The sequence below is a fragment of the Lynx canadensis genome, chromosome E1 (genome assembly GCF_007474595.2).
Source record: "Lynx canadensis isolate LIC74 chromosome E1, mLynCan4.pri.v2, whole genome shotgun sequence".
NCBI classification, from domain to species: Eukaryota; Metazoa; Chordata; class Mammalia; order Carnivora; family Felidae; genus Lynx; species Lynx canadensis.
Genome location: NC_044316.2, coordinates 10,265,153 through 10,284,416, shown reverse-complemented (window position 1 = coordinate 10,284,416; position 19,264 = coordinate 10,265,153). Strand labels below are relative to the sequence as shown.

Genomic DNA, 19,264 nt, shown 5'->3' with positions numbered 1-19,264 from the left:
TGTTCTCGGGGTGTCTGGGTGGCCCGGTTGGTTAAGCACCCAACCCTTGGTTTCTGCTCGGCTCACGAGCTCATGGTTTGTGGGATTGAGCCCCGAGTCAGGTTCTGTGCTGACAGTGCAGGGCCTGCTGGGGGGGGGGGGGTCTCTCTTTCCCGATCTTTCTCTGCCCCTCCCCCATGTGCATGTGTGCACGCTCTCTCAAAATAAATTTCTGAAAACGTTAAAAAAAGATAAAGTTCCGTATTATTTAGTTATGCCACCAAATAGGACTGTTACTTGGTCTATAAAAGGGGTGCCCCCCCCCCTAGAGTTTGCCCAGGGGCCTCCTTTACAGCCCCACTGTCCTCCAGAAGGCTCCTTGTCATACTCCCAAGGAAACTGCTCTCCCAGGCCCTGGGGTCCCTTGGATGCTGTTCATCCATAAGAGATGTTGGGAACGCCCTGGCCCTAGACACCTCGGCTCCCGCCCCCTGTCCCTGTCCCCTTCTGAGACGGCATGCCTCTGCGGGTCCACGGGGGAGCAGAGGGCAGCCAAGCCACGGCTCCCAGCTCCTTGCTGCATGGCAAGGCCAAGATGTTAACATTCGTTTCTTCTTCTCTTGTAGGCAATCTTTATTTACACGTTACAAGTTAAATTTTTGCTCAATCAGGTAATGTAGACTCTCCTTTTTTCTTTGGGGGGGGGGGCGGTTCATGGGAGTTTATGGCTTTCGGGGATCGGGGCCCTGAAAACACTCATGGATAACGGGGTGGGGAACCTCACCTGCTGGGGGCCACCGAAATACGTTTCCCCGTGTGGTGCACTCAGGACTTCGGTGTGGAGAAGTTTACGAAGTGAAATCAAGGGAAGGGTATGTACTTGTTGGCTCTGGAACATTCTTATCTGATTCCCCCTTGGAAATATTGTCATTGGCAGGATCAGGGGTAGCACTAGCGTTCTTTGGCTCCATGCTGTTACCTGGCTCTCTGGAAGTGAAGGGTGTGTGCCTGTGTCCCCCAGAGGGCGCCGGGCAGGCTCCAGGGAGCCAACCTCTCAGCTCCTCTCAGCCTGTCTGAAAGGCCCGGCTCTCCTCAGTGGGGCGTGAAGGCCCACGTCGTAATACGTCAGGGAAAACTGTGACCAGCAGCAGGGGCCAAAGCTGTGTGACGGCTGCCCTGGTTCGGTAGGCGTGGATTTACGATGCCAGCGTATGTGGGACCCTTGATTTCCTTCCAGAGGAATCCAGGGAAATGAGGGTCCCGGGCGGGCTCTCCAGGGCACGTGCGACCGAGGGCACAAGGGAGGGGAGAGAGAAGGGAGGAGGTTTTCCGTTTATTTAATGTTCTTAAATTTAAGGTATTACCCTGTGGACAAAAACAGCTTCCGAGTCTCCCGTCAGCGTAAGGATGATACACTTGAAGGGTCTGGAAAGGGGCAGAAGTCTGCACGACTGAGCGCTGGCCTGTCTGTCCACTGCCAGCCCGTGGCCTCGTCTGAAGCCACGCGGAGGCGTTAGATGCTCGGGCTTTCTCCCTGACTGCCAGGCTCCCAGCCAGCATGGGGGCTCCTAGTCACAGGGTCCAGTTTGGCCCAGCGAGGACACTGGGAGTGAAAACCCCTCTCTCAGATACTCTGAGGGACCTGCAGAGACCTACAAAGAGGAGCCTGCAGCTGAGAGGGGCCGAGAGACTTGAACTGGGTTTGGAGACTACCCGGGGTTCCCAAGGGGTTCTGGTCACCGGGACGTGGGAGCACGGTGGCCACGGCATGGATGGAGGGGCACAGTGGATGACAGAATCAGAGAGGTGGGCTGGCCCAGGCTCAGCCTTGGTTCTCTGCTGTGGATTTCAGCTGGTGGGGAACCGATTGCTAGGGGAAGAGAGGAGAGTTATGGACGTGGTCCCAACAAAAGATGCTGCAGGTCTGTGATGAGAAAGGATGCCCTACAGAAGCAATGGGAATCGTAACACTGGGGCGGATCCTGTAGAACGAAATGACTCCTTGTCTGCAGGGATCTCTGGAGAGGGAGGGAGTTGCATTTAACCCAGTTTCCGTCTTGGGGCCCAGCCCTTCTGTGAGCGTAGGATATGTGAGTGTGCAGCTGGTCTGGGGGCAAAGTTAATACAGTTGGGGAGGGTGGAAGGAGCCCCAGAGAAAACCGGGGGGTTGCTTAGACTTCCGGGTGGGAGAGAGGTAGACAAGGCGACCCCACTGGCTTCTGCTGACCTTCCTCTGAGGGAAGCTGTCTCTTGCGTGTTTTTTCTTTCCATCTGTGTGCCCAGGGCTCCCCCATTTATAGCTCTAGTCGCCAGTCTGGAATGTTGCCTCTAGGAGGCGCATGCATGTTGCGCACTTGACCTTCTCATCCCCCAGGCCTGCCTCTCCACTTGCCTGCCTTCCTTCCCAGTTAGGGGCCTCGAACACCTTATCTCTGGGGAACCTGCCCTCATGTGGCTCTCTATCTTTTCCTTCACTCTTACGTCCGGTCACTGATGGTCCTGTGGTCCTGCCTCTCTCCAACCTCCAGCCTCAGTTCCTCTCTTCTTCTTCCCTTATCCTTCGGCGGATACTTCCGTAGCATCTTAGCAAATTTCCCTGCTGCCAGTCCTTCCCAGGGCCAGCCTCACCCCATGCTACTTCTGCTCTCTCTACCCGAAAGGCTTGTGTGGTCCCCTGCCTCCTTTGCTAAAAACTAATAAACAGGGTTGCCTGATAAATAAGTGACCCACATAAGTGGTTGGCCACGATCCTTGTCCTGGTCCCTGACCAGGAGACCACTTGAGACAAATACTCAGCATGGTGGACCATAGTGTGGCTGGATCAGAGGAGTGTGGTTCTCCCCCAGCAAGGGCGGGGGAGAGTTATCATATGATTCTGATGGATGGAGTTTAGGTGCAGTGCAGGGGAAGCCACGTTTTGGTAGGCTCAGAGCAAAGCAGAGGAGGGATCAATGCCAGGTCCACCCTGCAAAGTGGACCCACGTCCTCTCTCCTTGGGGACCAGAGAGAGCTCAGATAGATGCGGATTGCTGTGTCCAGAAATCCGTGAGAAGCTCTGCCCCTGAGCTGGAAAATCGAGGCTGCTGCTTTGGGGTGTGAGAGTGACTTCAATCCCCCAGGCAGGAGAGGGATCTTTTATTTTCACCGGTAACGACTTCACACGGCGAAACGTCACAGGGTCCGTGATTTCAGAGAAGCAGGTTTGTCAGAGGGTGAGGAAGCAGTAGGCGTTCAGACGAGGGGCCGGGGTGACACCTTGCAGGTGGGAGAAGCAGCCGGCCTCATCGCGTCTGCGATTCTGATCCCCTGATGCCTTGTACGTCTCCAGCCCGTGTCGTTTTCCTCTCCCTCCTGAAGTCTTAGATTAAGATGCCAAACAGCCCGGACTTCTCTGCCCTGTACTTGTAAGCAGAGCCGGGTGGGATGGAGTCCTTCCCACGCCCCAGCTTTGTGAGGTCATCTTAGATCAGTGTTCCGAACTTCCATTTGGTTGAAAGAGTGCTGAGTTGGTCACCCCCTGTCCAGTGTGGAAGGTGATTTGTTTATACTCCGTCTCGGCCAGTCCTTGTGCTCTGGTAGGCGAACCACTTGGCGGTCCTGCCTGTCTGTTGCCGGGCCCTCTCCTGCCCACGTCCCTGTGTTTCACGCCTCCAGGCGGGGGAGGAGGGGAGGAGGAGGGAGGGGGGAGGTAGGAGGCCAGGAGCAGCAAGGACAGGCATCCGGTTGGGTCCTCGTGCTATGCCTGTGGCGCGTGTGCATTTGGGGAGGAAGTGACCACCCTGCTCCCTGGTCTCCAGCACGCGGTGCGGTCTCTCCTCGTTTCAGGGAATCATACTGCCCCAGATCCTCACCGGAGTTGTCGCCAATCTTGTCAACGCCCTCATCAACTATCTGTTTCTCTATCAACTGGATCTCGGGGTGATGTGAGTCCAGCTGATTCTGGGGATGGGAGGCAGGGGGGGACCTGCCTGAGGCTTTTCCAGGGCAGGGTGGCGGGGGGGACCTCTACTTGGTTGTGTGTCCCGGTGGGGGTCCCCTCCCTGGGCCGCTCTGGAAAGCACGGTCAGGGACGGACCGCGAGGCTGCTCCGGAAAGAAGATGCGTTTAGGGCTGCCACGGGAGTCCCCGCACGATGGACAGGCACCTGCCCTCACTGGGAACGTTCCTTCCAGGGGGTCGGCACTGGCAAATACCATTTCCCAGTTCACCCTCGTGCTGCTCCTCTTCCTGTACATCCTCTGGAGGAAACTGCACCAAGATATCTGGGGAGGTAAAGTCTGCTGTTCGTTTTCCAGCTCGGACGTGGGTCTTGTCTCGGGTTGAGCTCCAGCCCAGTGGCCCGTGTGTTGGTGATGTGTCTCTGTCCCTGCTGCAGGGTGGTCCCTTGAGTGTCTGCATGACTGGGCCGGCTTCTTCGACCTGGCCTTCCCCGGCATGCTCATGCTGTGCATTGAGTGGTGGGCCTACGAGATCGGGAGCCTACTGAGCGGTCAGTGCAGGGACAGGTGGCGATGGCTGGCGTGGGCACGGGCCCCGTCCGGAAGCACGGTGTCAGCTGCCTCTCTCCACCAGGTATCCTCGGCATGGTGGAGCTGGGAGCCCAGTCCGTGGTGTATGAAGTGACCGTCATTTTGTACATGGTGAGTGTCCGGGAGCCGGTCGTGTGGGGGTGCTAGATGGTTCTCTTGAAAAGAGCCCAAAGGGGCGCCTGGGTGGCTCAGTCGGTTAAGCGGCCGACTTCAGCTCAGGTCACGGTCCGTGAGTTCGAGCCCCGAGTTGGGCTCTGGGCTGATGGCTCGGAGCCTGGAGCCTGCTTCCGAGTCTGTGTCTCCCTCTCTCTCTGCCCCTCCCCCGTTCATTCTCTCTCTCTTTCCCTCTCTCTCTCTCTCTCTCTCTCTCTCTCTCTCTCAAAAATAAATAAACGTTAAAAAAAATTTTTTTTTTAAATAAAAAGAAAAGAATCCAAAGAATGAGCGTAGGCATTCATCCCGTTAGTAACCTGTGAAACGATACACGAGAGTAAAATTTCATCGTAGAGCCAGGCAGGGCCCATCTGGAATGGTGGGGTCTTTCCGGTGAGCTCTGGGCAGTTTGCACGTCCTAGCATTGTTCGGATCTGAAAGATTTTTGCTTAAGCTTCTTTATTTGTGTAGAGAGAGAGGGCATGCAAATAAGGGAGGGACAGAGAAAAAGAGGGTGAGAGAGAATTCCAAGCGGAATTCTTGCTGTCAGTGCAGAGCCTGACGTGGGGCTCGGTCCCATGAACCGTGAGAACGTGACCCGAGCCGAAATCAAGAGTCAGACACCAGCCAGGCACCCCCCGGATCTGAAAGACTTGATTTGATTTGCACACTTGGCAGACATGAAGAATCTTTTCCGGTTGTCACAACACAGATAGATGCCTGGGGACAGGTCGGGGGCGCAAAGGGTGATGGCGCTAGGTTCATGGCGTGAGGAGCCGCATTGACTGGGATGAGCTTGGGTGTGGATCTTTGTGTTTCCTTAAGGTTCCTTTTTACCCGACGCTCCAGGGAAGGGGAAAGGTCGCCGTTTTGGGATTCTGTTTTCTAAACTTGATCCCTTGATGGTCTTTCAGAACAGACTTCCCCTGGGCTCCTGGCAGTCCGTCCTCTGCACGCAGAGGAGGAACACGATTGTGCGGGACCCTCCCTTGCACACCTTAGAAGCCTTGCCCAAAAGCCCAGTATGCGATGGAGATTCCCATCAGCCTGGGGGCACTCGGCTAGGCAAATGGGAGGTTGCAAATTTGTTTTCTCAGAACTTTTAGGACCAGGTTTTACCACTGAGGTGTATGCCATGATCTCTCGGGTCCCTGTTCCCTGGGGAAGGTGCACGGTTGGGCTGAGAACCGAGCCAAGAGGCAGGGACTTCTCTGCTCCCTGCTCACTCTTCCCTTTTCGTTACGGTATGTCTGCTTTTCATTTTAGATACCTTCAGGCTTCAGTGTGGCCACCAGTATCCGGGTAGGGAATGCGCTGGGCGCTGGAGACATCGAGCAGGCCAAGAAGTCCTCAACTGTCGCCTTGCTGGTCACAGGTGCTTAGAGTCTTCAGTCATTGACTCACCCAAGTGGTCTGTGCCCGGGAAGCCCAGCCTCCTGGTGCCCTGCAGATCTCCTTTCTCACTGGTTGTTTCTCTGCTGTTTTTACCTCCAGGAGTCTTTGCTATAACCTTCTGCGTCCTGTTGTTAATTTTTAAGGATCTGGTGGGGTACATTTTCACTAGCGACCGGTGAGTGTGGACATTTTCTTGAAATGCAAAATTTGCGGTAAAGAAATTGTTGGGTAGATGGATGCCTTCACACTGGGAGGCATCCTGGGGGTGTTGCATCTTGGAGGGTCCCTGAGCCATTTGTAAGATCAGAAACTCACTGGGGGCACCTGGGTGGCTCGGTCGGTTAAGTGGCCAAAAAGTTCATGATCTCACGGTCCATGAGTTCGAGCTCCACATTGGGCTCTGTGCTGACAGCTCAGAGCCTAAAGGACACTTCAGATTCTGTGTCTCCCGTTCTCTCTGCCTCTCTCCCACTCGTGCTCTGTCTGTCTCACTCTCAAAAATAAACAAACATAAAAAAAGGAAAAAAAAACCTCACTGATGTTTCCTGGGAAGAACTGATCAGATGTAGGAACTAATTTATCATCCAGAATGCCAATTTATTGGGCAATTTATTGGTGATACGTGCTGCAGGTGGTCAGGATAGGTGTGTATTTTAGAAAAGGAGACCCCTTTTTGGTACCATTGATTACATTTTCAGTTATTTTGCTCCCAGTGATAAGAATCCTCTTGGTAGCTCAGAATCTGGCCCCCAAGTTCCTGGTAGATACAAGTCGTGGAATATATTGGTCAGTTCGAACCGAAGCTAAAATCTCCCTGAAGAGCTGTCTCAAAAAATCACATGATCAGATCGATCACTGAGACGAATTCGTGTAAGGGATGGATCTCCTGTGTGGTTTGCGGGTCCTGTTTGGGTTGGTTGCTTTCATCAGTGAGGCTGGCTGGTGTGGGCATGTCGCAAGGATACTTCTGACTTGGGTTTCTTCTATCAGCAGTTTACAAAAGGCAACGTTGACTTTTCCTTCACGGGTTTAACGAGCAGGTGGTGGACAGGACTGCCCTCCGCCGTTCATTCCTTGGGTATCTTTTTGGGGTTGCCTTTTGACTTCTGATGTCGGGTTGTCCCCTTGAAGCCTCCGCCATGTTGCTGTGGGGAAATAGGATGTTTAAGTGTCCCTCGCTTCCAAGGAAGCAGAAGGGCAGCCGGAAATCATGCTCGTTTTCCTGCAAGGGAATCAGAACGGTCGTTACCGGATGTGTATCCTGCGCTGATGGTTTCAGGAGGCACGTGGCAGACGTTTGCTTCTGAGTCTGTCCACTTCCGGAAACCATGCGGGGCAGGAAGAAAACACGAAGAACAAAAGGGCCCAGGAACCATATCTTTGGTGGTATTGGGAGACCCGAGAAAACTCACGACGTCAAATTATTTATGAGCTGACCAGGATCAGCTGAAACTGGCAGGATTGGTGACACAGATTCTAACAAGGACACGGAACCTAACGTTAGCAGAGAGGGAGAAGAGAGAGAACCCCTCGACGCAAAGTAATAAAGGAGGAAGTTACTAAAAAACAGTAATTTTTTTTAAACCGTGAGAGACGAGTTTGCATGACTTTTGAAAGTAAATTTAAAAAACCTGGAAGGAACATAGGGGCGTCTGAGTGGCTCAGTCAGTTCAGTATCTGACGTCAGCTCAGGTCATGATCTCACGGTTCGTGAGTTCGAGCCCCGCGTCAGGCTCTGTGCTGACAGTTCGGAGCCTGGAGCCTGCCTCCGATTCTGTGTCTCCCTCTCTCCCTGCCCCTCCTTCCCTTGCACTTTGTCTCTTTCTCTCAGAAAATGAATAAACATTAAAAAAAAATTTTTTTTTTAATCTGGAAGGAATAAATAACTTTCTAGGAAAATAATTTACCAAAACTTATCTTGGAAAACGTAAAAGGTCTAACTGGACCGATTTCCTTTGAAGAAATAAGAAAAGTTTATTTTAAAATTTGAAAAAGCACTAATCCCTGAGGATTCCCGTGGAGAATTTTATAAAACCTCGAAAATGTCATTCCAGTGCTGTCGAACTGTACCAGAGACCACAAAAAGGGAAATGTCCGCATTCTGTTTTGGAAGCAAAAATAACATTGGTACCGAAATCTGACAAAGTTTGTACAGTAAAAGAGAAAGTTGCAGGCCAATCTCACTTAGTAATATCAGTTCTAAAATCAAAACTAAAATATTAGTGGACAGAATTCAGCAGCACATAAAAGACAATATATTTTGATGGGATATAAAAGTGAGTATGTTGGAAAAGCCAAGTTGTAGAAGGTCACGTAGAGAATGCTAGAACATGAGCTAACAGTTTCTAGAAGGGGAACAGAAGACTGTATTTGTACTGGAAAAGTACAGACAGTATTCAGGATTGTTGCCCAGTCAGCAGGGAGGTGGCAATGGGTGGGCTGGGAACAGAGTGGAAGTAAGATTTTTCTCGATATTCTTTTTGCATGGCTTGATTTCTTTTAACCATTGGCAGATGTTACCTATTCAAGAAATGAAATCCAATTTGAATAGTGAACTGTATTTCTGTCCTGTTTTTAGAGGGGGAGGAGAGTGACCACCTTGTTCAGTGCTGGGTTTCCTGATTTCTTAATTTATTCAACAAATATTTATTGCCAGACAGTGATCTAGGCCTGTTTGTTCATCACTCAAGAGTATGATGGATTTTTTTGCCTTCCTGGGTCAGTGGCAGCATTTTCTAGAAGTGTAGGTGTTAAAATCAAAGTCTCTAGCTGTAGAGGTTAGGGACTACCTCTAGGAACCAAGGATAATTCTGTAAACTGTCTCTATGGCCTTTGTAACATGCCAACCTGGGTTCCACAGAGAGAACTGTAACCACTCTGTTCTACTCCATCCAGACACACTGAGATATGTGTGGAATCATGTTCAAAGAAGGATGGCATTGGGGCGCCTGGGTGGCTCAGTCGGTTAAGCATCTGACTTCGGCTCATGATCTCACGGTTCGTGGGTTCGAGCCCCACATCAAGCTCTCGAGACGCTGTCAGTGCAGGGCCCGCTTTGGATCCTCTCTCCCTGCCCCTCAACTGCTCACATGTGCTTGCACACTCTCTCTCAAAAATAAACATGAAAAGAGGGTGGCATTATAATCCAAATTTTATTTTTTTGTGGGCAGTGGAGCACCACATCATCTCATGCAATTGTTTCCATCAACCAGTTGGACTATATATTCCTTCTGGAAGTGATTCGATGCAATGTAGGGTTGGTTTCCTCTACGGGCCAAGAAACCGTAGGAATGTCCACGAATCGGGTGTTGGCTGGAACGCGTGAGCCCCTCCAGTTTTACACAAGAGGCCAAGTGCCATCACCTGAGCCACACATCTGTCTCCTCCTGATAACGACGTGCTTTCTTTTCCTAACAGAGAAATCGTGGCTCTGGTCGCTGAGGTGATTCCGATCTGTGCCGTTTCCCATGTGTTCGAAGGTCTTGCTGTAAGTGTTACGCAGTATTCCTTTCAAGCCCCTTTATGATCTACACGTTTCTTCTGATGGTGGTACATTCAAACTGAAAAGAGCAGTTGGGGGTGCCTGGGCGGCTCAGTGGGTCAAGCGTCTGACTTCGGCTCAGGTCATGATCTCACTGCTCGTGGGTTCGAGCCCCAAGTCGGGCTCTGTGCTGACATTTCAGAGCCTGGAGTCTGCTTCGTGTTCTGTGTCTCCCTCTCTCTCTGCCCCTCCCCTGCTCTCTCCCTGTCTCTCAAAAACGAATAAACATTAAAAACAAAAAATTAAAAAGGCAAAAAGAGAAGGAAAGAGCAACTGGGATGGGGCAGGTAGGTAATACCGAACGTTTTTGTCATACTCGCTTGATAAGAACACTGGCACGTGATCACGGATTTTAAGTCCGAGCCCCGCCCCCGCCCCGGGATGGGAGGTGCCTGGGGACAGGAGTCTTTCAGAAGCCTCAGCAGTGTTCTCACTGATGGATGTTTTCTGCCTACAGTGCACAAGTGGTGGCATCCTGCGGGGAAGTGGCAACCAGAAGGCTGGGGCCATGGTCAATGCCGTCGGGTATTATGTGGTTGGTCTCCCTGTCGGGATCTCGCTCATGTTCCTGGCCAGACTGAAAGTGCTTGGTAAGCATTAACCACGGGCAGGCAGATCTGTTACTCATGGGGCCTGGAAATGACTGTTGGAGCATGGAAGCTTTTTTCTTTTCTTTCTTTTTTTTTTTTTTTTTTTTTTTTTTTTGAGACTTGGCCCTGGAACTTTGAAACTTTTGCATGTTTGTTCTGTGCCCTGTCAGAGAGAAGCACAGAGTGGACAGCAGGTAGCCAGGGGCCCGGGACTGCAAGTTCATGCCCCTCTTGCCCAGCCGGGCCTGCTTTTCAGACTGACACGCTTGACTAGAGCAGGGTGACCTTTCTACTCCTCTCCCTGCCCTGTGCCATCAAGTTCTCACGTCCTCAGAGTTGGTGAGAGCAGGAGTGCCGAGGAAGCTTTGAGAAGCGTGCTTTTTGTGGCCCCGGTTCTGTCCTTTGGTAGAAGCGCTTGTATGGTGAGACCCGGAGAGTGAGTCTGCAGGACTGGTTGTGGCCATCATAAACTGGCCCCACTGGAGTGTTTGGGCTGAGGCAGGGGAAGCCATGGGTCAGCCTTGGCGTGATTCTTACAGAACTTCCGGCAGCAGCCATGGTAGCCGTATACATCCTAGAGCATGGCTCCTGTGTCAGCCCATGCAGCCCTTAGAGCTGTGTTCTCAACGTCCCCTTCATTGCCATTCTGTTGCCCCCACCTCCCTCCTGGTACGACCTTGTAAGCCTTGTGCCTTGCAGGTCTCCCCAGAAGGCCATGGGTGTGATGTGTGTGAACAGCACAGAAGGCAGGCACAGGGGTGTGAGGGGACTCTTTATCCCCTTGCCACACTTGGAGGAAAGGACTTAATAATCCATGCTAACCTTTAAAAACATAGAGAGGGGCGCTTGGGTGGCTCAGTGGGCTAAGCATCCAACTTCCGCTCAGGTCATGATCTCGCGGTTCATGAGTTCGAGCCCCACGTCGGGCTCTGTGCTGACAGCTTAGAGCCTGGAGCCTGCTTCGGATTCTGTGTCTCCCTCTCTCTCTGCCTCTCCCTTGCTTGTGCTCTGTCTCTCTCTCAAAACATTTAAAAAATTTTTTGAAGTATAGAAACAAATGACTGCCCAGCTTTGATTTCTAAAATAATTTGGAATACACTGGTGGTTTAATGCATGATGATGTTAAAACCTGAACACTTTATCTTTGGGTGAAGTGGTGACAGATTTAAGCATGGCTCATTTTTACCCATCAGTACTTGGCTGGCGGGGGACCAGTGAGAAGTCATCTGATACCTGGCGTGAACTTCCCATCCCGTTATGCTGCGCATTGTTCTCCAGTTGAATAATATTTTAATGAAAAATACGGGAGATGTTCAAAGAATGGAGTTGCCAATGCAAAGTTCACTGGGCTTTCATCATGGTGCAGAAAATTATTTAGCTGAGTTTCTGACATTATTCATATTTTGGATTTGCCAGTGGCATAGCTAAGGGAAACATGAGAGGGATCCACTTAAAAATACAGATCTGTGTTCCCAGTGCTGTTCATTTGACAGAAGCATCTCTAGGATGTGCAAAGCAGAGGGAGTTAAGAATCACTTAAAAGAGAGGCACCTGGGTGGCTCAGTCGGTTGAGCGTCCGACTTCGGCTCAGGTCATGATCTCACAGTTTGTGGGTTCAAGCCCCGCATCAGGCTCTATGCTGACAGCTTGCCCAGAGCCTGCAGCCTGCTTCGGATTCTGTGTCTCTCTCTCTCTGCCCCTCCCCCGCTCATGCCCTGTCTCTCTCTGTCTCTCAAAAATAAATAAAATGTTAAAAAAAAAAAATCACTTAAAAGAAATGCCGTGGTGGGGCACCTAGGTCGCTCAGTTGGTTAAGTGTCCAACTTCGGCTCAGGTCTTGATCTCACAGTTCGTGAGTTTGAGCTCCGCATCGGGCTCTGTGCTGACATCTTGGAGCCTGGAGCCTGCTTTGGATTCTGGGTCTCCCTCTCTCTCTGCCCCTCCCCTGCTCATGCTCTGTCTCTTTGTCTGTCTCTCTCTCTCTCTGAAAAATAAATTAAAACATTAAACATTAAAAAAAAATGCTGTGGTGCAAACTTCCAGTTATAAAGTAAGTCCTGGGGATTGGGAATGCACAATATGGCAGCTACAGTTGTTAATACTGTTATTACTTGCTTGAAGGTTGGCAAGGGAGTAGATCTTAAAAGTTCTCACTGTAAGAAAAAGAACTTTGCAGCTGTGTGTGGCGACATATAATTAGATTTATCGCGGTGATCATTTCACAACATATACACACACGTTGAATCATTGTGTTGCACGCTTGAAACTAACAGGTCAGTTATGTCTCAATTTAAAACATGCTGGGAACTCTGGGGAGCTGAGGGTTCCGCGAGAAGACTGTAGCCAATCTCTGCCACCCACCTCTTCGAGAAAAAAAAGTGTAACACTAACTGGCTTGAATGTTGTGTCCCGCTTTGTAGGGTGTGCAGTATATCTACACAGGGTGCTCAGAGGCGCATCAGAATGTGACAAGTTCTCCTGGGCAGCTCCAGCAAAACATAAAGTCCATCATAACTCCCTGTGAGGCTTTTCGAATACACATATTCCTGGGTCTTGCCTAGGGGATTCTGATCATCATCGTGTTTCGGGGTTCCGGGGTTGAGTCAAACAGAAGTCTTTTAAATGGTGTGGGGTGAAATTCCTGGAACTCTAACTCGTAACTTTCCAATTACAGCTGGAGATAGCTGGTTATTTCCTGTTTAGGGTGGTTAGGGTAAGCTTGTAGTTTTTGTGGCTTGGGCACAGCTGGATTTGGAAGAGAAAGCCATCCTGTATGTATTTGGTTTTATTAGTCCATTATAGGAATGGCAGGTGGTCATCAACTTTACTCTTCTAGATATTGGGCTGGGAGCGCCTGGGTAGCTCAGTCAGTTGAGTGTCCAACTTTGGCTCGGGTCATGATCTCACGCTGCTATCAGCGTGGAGCCTGCTTCAGATCCTCTGTCTCCCCCTCTCTCTGCCCTTCCCGTGAGTGCTCTCTCTCTTTCTCTCTCTCAAAAATAAACATGAAAATAAATAAGTAAATAAATAAAAGTAAACATCGGGCTGATCGCACCTGAAACGTGATACGAGGGTGACTGGTGTCGATGGGAGCAGAACTGTAAACTCTGCGCCAAGTCTGGCTACCTGCAACTGTCAGTCACGAGCCCAGTCTGGCCACCTTGCCCTTATCCAGATCTAGATGGCTGTGGACCAACCAAATAGGAAAAGCAAAGGCCGTTAATTCTGAGCTTGCTGTAGCAAGGCCGGGGCCAGCATCAGTGGAGTTCTGGCAGAGATCCAAAGGCAGTCAGAGGAGTTGGGAAGGTTTTGTGGCGGGGGTGGGGGGGAAAGGGGCACGCTTCGGGTGTCCCCTGATGGACGCCGGTGGCCTGGGGAAGCTGGAAGCAGGCCAAGTAGACGTGGGGCATCCTGTGCAATTGGTCAGGGGTGCGTGTTTGCTTTTCTCTGCTTGGTGCTGAGTGGGAAGCAGGGACAAAAATTAGGGAAGCTGTCAGTTCTTAAGTCAAATCCTGGCCATTTTGGGTCCGCTGTTGCAGAAGTTACTGTTTAGCGTCCTGGAGTGTCCCTAGGGATAGCTATCTGGCCTTCTGCAAGTCTGATGTGGAACAGGCTGGCTTTTCGGTTGTTTATTGTGGATAAGGGGTTTTCCTGGCTCTGTTGCTGCAGGTTGTGGGTCAGAGTTCTACTTTGATATATGATGTGGCCATCGTATATTCAGTGTCTCAGTCTCCTCTTTTTCAGGGAAAATTAGAGACAAGGGGAATTCAGGGAAAGCTAGGGAGCCAGGTCTTACCACTTGGGGATTGTACAGTCATCTTCATAGTCAACTGTATTGCAAGATCTTCTTGAGCTCCTTGATGTTGTACCGTCATGATGACCATCATGGTGAGCGATTGTGCAGAACCATTCAAGACTGGGGAAAAAATGCAACCAACCAGCGTCACAACCATTGAAAAGGTCCCTTCCAACAGGTTCAGGAGCAGTTTTCCCTGCTCTCTCTTCCAGTAGATGAAATCTTCTGGCTAAAGATGGTGGAGAAGCTGTTTAGGAAGATGTTGTGGGAAGGCAGCCTTAAGCTGTTGGCGGTAGGACCCTGGTGATATTTTGCACGTAGCCCATCAATGTGGTCAGGCTGGTATTGGCGGTGAAATCCCTAGACACAGGCCTTCCGGTGTCCTAATTCTTTCAGAATTTAAGGATGAGTTTAAGGATGACATTGGTCCTTTCTACTTTTCCAGAAGATTGTGGGTGATGAGGACAGCATAGTTTTTTGAGTAAGGAGTAATATTTTACAGAGTTCTTTTATATGGCTCCCATAAAGCACGTGCATCAGTCCCTTGGTATAAAACTTGCCATCTGAGACCTATAAAACCTGAGACATCAGGTTGGAAATACAAAGTCAGGCAGCTTTTTAGTGATGGCAAGGGCTGTAGCTTTTCAGCAAGGAAATGCGTCATCTATCCTGAAAATAGACAACCGGTAACTAAAACGTATTTAAATCCTACGGAGGATACAAGCTGGACAAAATCCATCTGTTGGTGTTCAAAGGTCCCTTGAGGCCTGGTTCCCGGCCACGTCGACCTTCACGGTTTCTCCAGGATTATGTTGGTGACGAGCGACACATGGCCTGAAAAAAACCTCAGCTATTTTTTTTAAAGTTTCCCCACCAATGTTGATTTCAGATGCTAAGCAACCCGTCTACTCTGTGATGATGATGAATAGTTTCGTGGAGAAACTTCGCTAACATCCATTTGAAATCATCTTGTGCTATTGAGTGGCCATCTTGATGGTGCCAGAGATTCCCTGAGTGATGGGTGTGCAACCAGATGTGTTTTCCATTCGTCTTTTCAAAACCGGAGGCTAAACACTGGTCTTTTACAAGGGCCTCTTTGAACCCTCCAGAGATCTATCTTTTGAGGGCTCGGACAGGACCAGAACCTGGTTAAAGTGGCTTGCTTGGCTCAATGATCTGCGAGGGTCTCCTTTTGGGTTCTGCATTCTCTTGTTCTCTGTGGGTCTCCGTCTTTACAATGGCTGCCTCTCTGGAAGACAGAAGTGAGTTTAAAGGTTTCTTCACTTGCTTTCTATCTGTGATAGGGGCTCCGGCAGAGGTGAGAAACCCTCTCTGTTTCCAGAACAGCCCCACATCAGGCAGGGGCTTCTCCCACATCATCAGTCTGCCATCCGCATATATGTCTAGTCTCTGGTCTTTGCTGGTGACATACTTTGGGAATCACAGTAGGGTTTGCCATCTGGGCTGATGTTTTACCTCGGGTAGAGGACTGCAGTCTAATATTTTATTGTTTTATTATTTTTCTTTAAAGTTTATTTATTTTTGAGAGAGAGACACAGCATGAGCAGGGGAGGGGCAGAGAGAGAGAGAGAGAGAGGGAGACACAGAATCCAGAGCAGGCTCCAGGCTCTGAGCTGTCGGCACAGACCCCAACACAGGGCTCGAACTCATGAACTTTGAGATTATGGGCACAGAGAGACAAAGTAGTTTTTTGTAGTTGGGGATGCCTGGGTGGGAAGGAGGCCTGCTGAGGAGCCTTCTAGGTTTCAGAAGCCTGTTCGTGTTGGGGCCTCCTGAGCACAGGGTCTGTCTCTATGGACAAGTCGATTCATAGAGAGGTGTTGCAAGCTCAGAAAAATTTGGCTCCCGTGGTCTGCAATATCCAGTTAAACCCAGAAATCCTGCATAGGTCGTACCCTAAATGAACTGTGTTGTGGCAGAATTGTGATTGTGCTTTTGAAACGATGTCTCTTTTCTGCCAAGGCTGAGAACAAGAAAACAGAATGTTTTACGTGCACTTCCTCATTCTCCGCACAAAGTAGGAGTGCTGATGCATCATGTATCAGAAATGAATCACAAGAGGGCGCCTGGGTGGCTCAGTTGGTTAAGCATCTGACTTCGGCTCAGGTCACGATCTCACGGTTTGTGAGTTCGAGTCCCTCAGAGGGCGAGCTCGAACCCCACTTTGGGTGAGTTTGAGCCCTGCTTCAGGCGAGTCCCACTTCTCTCTCTTCTCGCCCTCTCTGCCTGTCATGGGATCTCTCTCTCTCTCCCTATCTCTCTGCCTCTTGCTTACTTGTGCCCTCTCTCTCAAGAGGTGGAAAAAAAAAAGATGATCTTCCTCTCCCTCTGCCCCTCTCCCTCGCTCACGTGCTTTCTTCCTGTCGAATGAATGAATGAATCCTGCTGTGATTTAAAAAAAAGGAAAAAAAAAGAATCACAAGGGAAATGTACATTTTTAAAATTCTTTTTTAAATTAGAAAAAAAAATTTTTTTAATTTTAGAGCGAGGGAGTGCAAGTGGGGAGAGGGGCAGAGGGAGAGCGAGAGAATCCCCAGCAAGGACGGAGCCTGATGCAGGGCTCCAGACCACGACCCTGGGATCCTAACGTGAGCCAAAATTGAGTCAGGTAGTCAACGGACTGAGCCACCCAGGTGCCCCGATTTTTAAAATTCTCGATTAAGGAACTGAGAAAAATTGAGGGGGGTGGGGGGGATTCAGTGGCCCTCCTAGCCCGTGACTGTGCAGACACACTGTTTTCCTCGGCTGGTGAAGGAAAGGGGTATCGGCTGTCCCCATGTAGAGGCTCGCTGAACAGAGCAGAACAAAGACTCATCACTACAGTAAAGTGAGTGGCTTCAGGAGGGGTTGATGTCAGGATGGTTACTGGGTCAGGTATTTGTGGTGAACGAGGGATAACAATTTTGTTGATGGCCCTGAAGTCTTGAGTAAAGATATCCTCGTGCATTTGACTTTTTTTTTTTTTTTTTTTTTTGTGACAGTTCTAAGGGCCAGTCCAGGGTATGGAAAGACCTCTGGGTGTGACTTTCCAGCGCTAGGTTTGAATCCCTTCATTTGCCTTCAAGGGATGCTGGGGAAGTTTAGGTAACACTTGGTAGGAGCAGTCTGAACTTTTAGGGGTCCTGCTCCAATCCTTTGGCTGTGTCAGTACAGTAACCAAGGCCATGGAGTGTCAGGCATAGTGTCAAGGTCCTTGTCTGGGGTCTGTGTCAAATATAGGAAGCTAGGTGTGCACCCCGAGCAGACCGAATTTGACCGTAAATAGAGGAGTCCGCTCAGATCTCTGGTATGCATTTGATATCACGGTTCCGCCTGCAGAGGAAGGCTCCCCCTGTGAAATTTGCAGGGGTGGTAGCACCGAGCAGGAAGCTGCGCTTCTCAGTCAAGGGCTCCAGGGTTACGGTTAAAGACTGGGATAATTGGCAGGGGTGCCTGGGTGGCTCAGTCGGATTAGTGCCTCTTTTTTTTAAAGTTTTTAAATGCTTCTTTATTTTTGATCGACAGAGCGAGAGTGAGGGTGGGGTGGGCAGAGAGAGAGAGAGAGAGGGAGACACAGAATCCGAAGCAGGCTCCAGGCTGAGCTCTCAGCACGGAACCTGAAGCGTCTGACTCTTGCTTTCGGCTGAGGTCATGATCTTGCGGTTCGTGAGTTTTGAGCCCCGCGTCGGGCTCTGCGCTGACAGTGCAGAGCCTGCTTGGGATTTTTTTCTCTCTCCCTCTCCCCGGCTTGTGCTCTCTGTCTCTCTCAAAATAAATAAATAAACTTGGGGCGGGGGGAAGACTGGGAGATTGGGAAAACCTGCGGGTCACTTGAAATACCAACCACCTGTGCAGTATGTGTACCCTGACACAGAGGTTGGGTAAGGTGCCGGGGCTGCTTGTAGAAAGCGGGGCATCCGACAGGCATTGATGAGGATGGCCGTCTCTATTTACGGTGAATTCACCTGGAGTGTTGAAGGGCCTGGCGGGATAGTGGGTGATTTTGCCTTCCGCAAGCACTCACTGACCTGAAACGAGAGAGTTTTCTTGGTCTTGGGTTTTCCCTTCCTGGCATCCCTTCTGTTTACAGTATCTGCAAGTGTCCTTGTAGTTGGAGGTTGGCCGGGGTGGGGGCGGGGGGCGGCCATCCAGCTGTCTCTCTCGCAGGTCCCAAAGAGACTTGGGGTCTTGGCTCATTTTTGTCCCAAAGTCGTTTTTCAAAATGGTCCTCCCATGTGTTGTAGGTCAGCGAAGGGGTTATGTTTCCTACCAAGTTCTGTGTTCATCTTCGCTTTCCAATTTCAGTGTTAGTTTTCTCATTGACAAAAGGAGATGAAAGGGTTGTGACATCGAGCACCTTCTCTGACGCCCACACGGCGGTTAGAAGGGGCTTAGAACGGGCGGGCGGAAACCCAAAAAGAAAGCTCCCTGGATCAAAGCCAAGGCCTCAGGACACAAAACTGTGACAGGAGAGCCTCATCTGGTCTTAGTGGTGACCTGCAGAAAAGTCTGCCCCAGTGGATGCCAGTTGGGTTGAGAACCACAAACTCCTCGTGGGTCCGTGAGATCAGCACACGCGGCAGGCTTCTAGGGCCTGTGCCTGGGTTCTGGCCTCTAACTGTCCCTCTGTGACAGACAACACTTTACACAGCACCACAAAACACAGCAAAAGGGATGAAAAGGAATGGCCTGATTCCACCCAAGATGCCAAACGAATGGGAACCAGGGACAAAACCTGGGTACTGAGCCGAGGAGCTCATTGTAAAGAGATTGGGGTGCAGGCCTGGCCCGAACTCACATCGTCAAGGACTGCACACGCCACAGGCCGACAGGCACATGGGGCCTCTGTGGGTACCACATCGGGTTGGAGGCTGGGGTCCGTGGTGTTAGGCAGTGTAGGCCAGGTCTTGTGGCGCCTCCATGATGAGCTGTGGACGTGGAGACCAACCAAATGCGAAAAACAAAGGCCATTATTCTGAGTTTGCTCTAGCAAGGGAGTCAGCCACCACCACCGGAGTTTGGGCAGAGACCCAGAGGCGGGCAGAGGGGTGGGAGAACTCTACAGGGAAACTAAGAGAGGTCTCAGGTGTGCCCTCATGTCCCGGGGAAGCCGGAGGCGGGCTAACAAGGGAATCGGGGCATCCTGTGGGATTGGTGGGGGCCGGGGGGAGGGCGTGTTTGCTTTTCTCTGGTTGGCCCTAAGTTGGAAGCAGGGACAGAACTTAGGGAACGTGTCAATTATCGATCAAGTCCTGGCCATTTTGGGTCAGTTCTTGCAGAA

At 50.6% G+C, this 19,264-nt stretch overlaps 1 protein-coding gene across 1 annotated transcript in view; it reads left to right on the top strand.

Annotated features, from left to right (window-relative positions):
* The window catches only part of LOC115501729 (multidrug and toxin extrusion protein 1-like), a 30,287-nt gene that overhangs the window by 6,319 nt on the left and 4,704 nt on the right, over positions 1-19,264 (top strand). Inside the window, exons 5-13 of the mRNA XM_030296888.1 lie at positions 606-650; positions 3,805-3,902; positions 4,152-4,249; positions 4,355-4,468; positions 4,552-4,619; positions 5,928-6,036; positions 6,156-6,231; positions 9,474-9,543; positions 10,055-10,187. Of these exons, the coding sequence (XP_030152748.1) occupies positions 606-650; positions 3,805-3,902; positions 4,152-4,249; positions 4,355-4,468; positions 4,552-4,619; positions 5,928-6,036; positions 6,156-6,231; positions 9,474-9,543; positions 10,055-10,187 (811 nt within the window). The remainder of the gene's footprint in view (positions 1-605; positions 651-3,804; positions 3,903-4,151; positions 4,250-4,354; positions 4,469-4,551; positions 4,620-5,927; positions 6,037-6,155; positions 6,232-9,473; positions 9,544-10,054; positions 10,188-19,264) is intronic.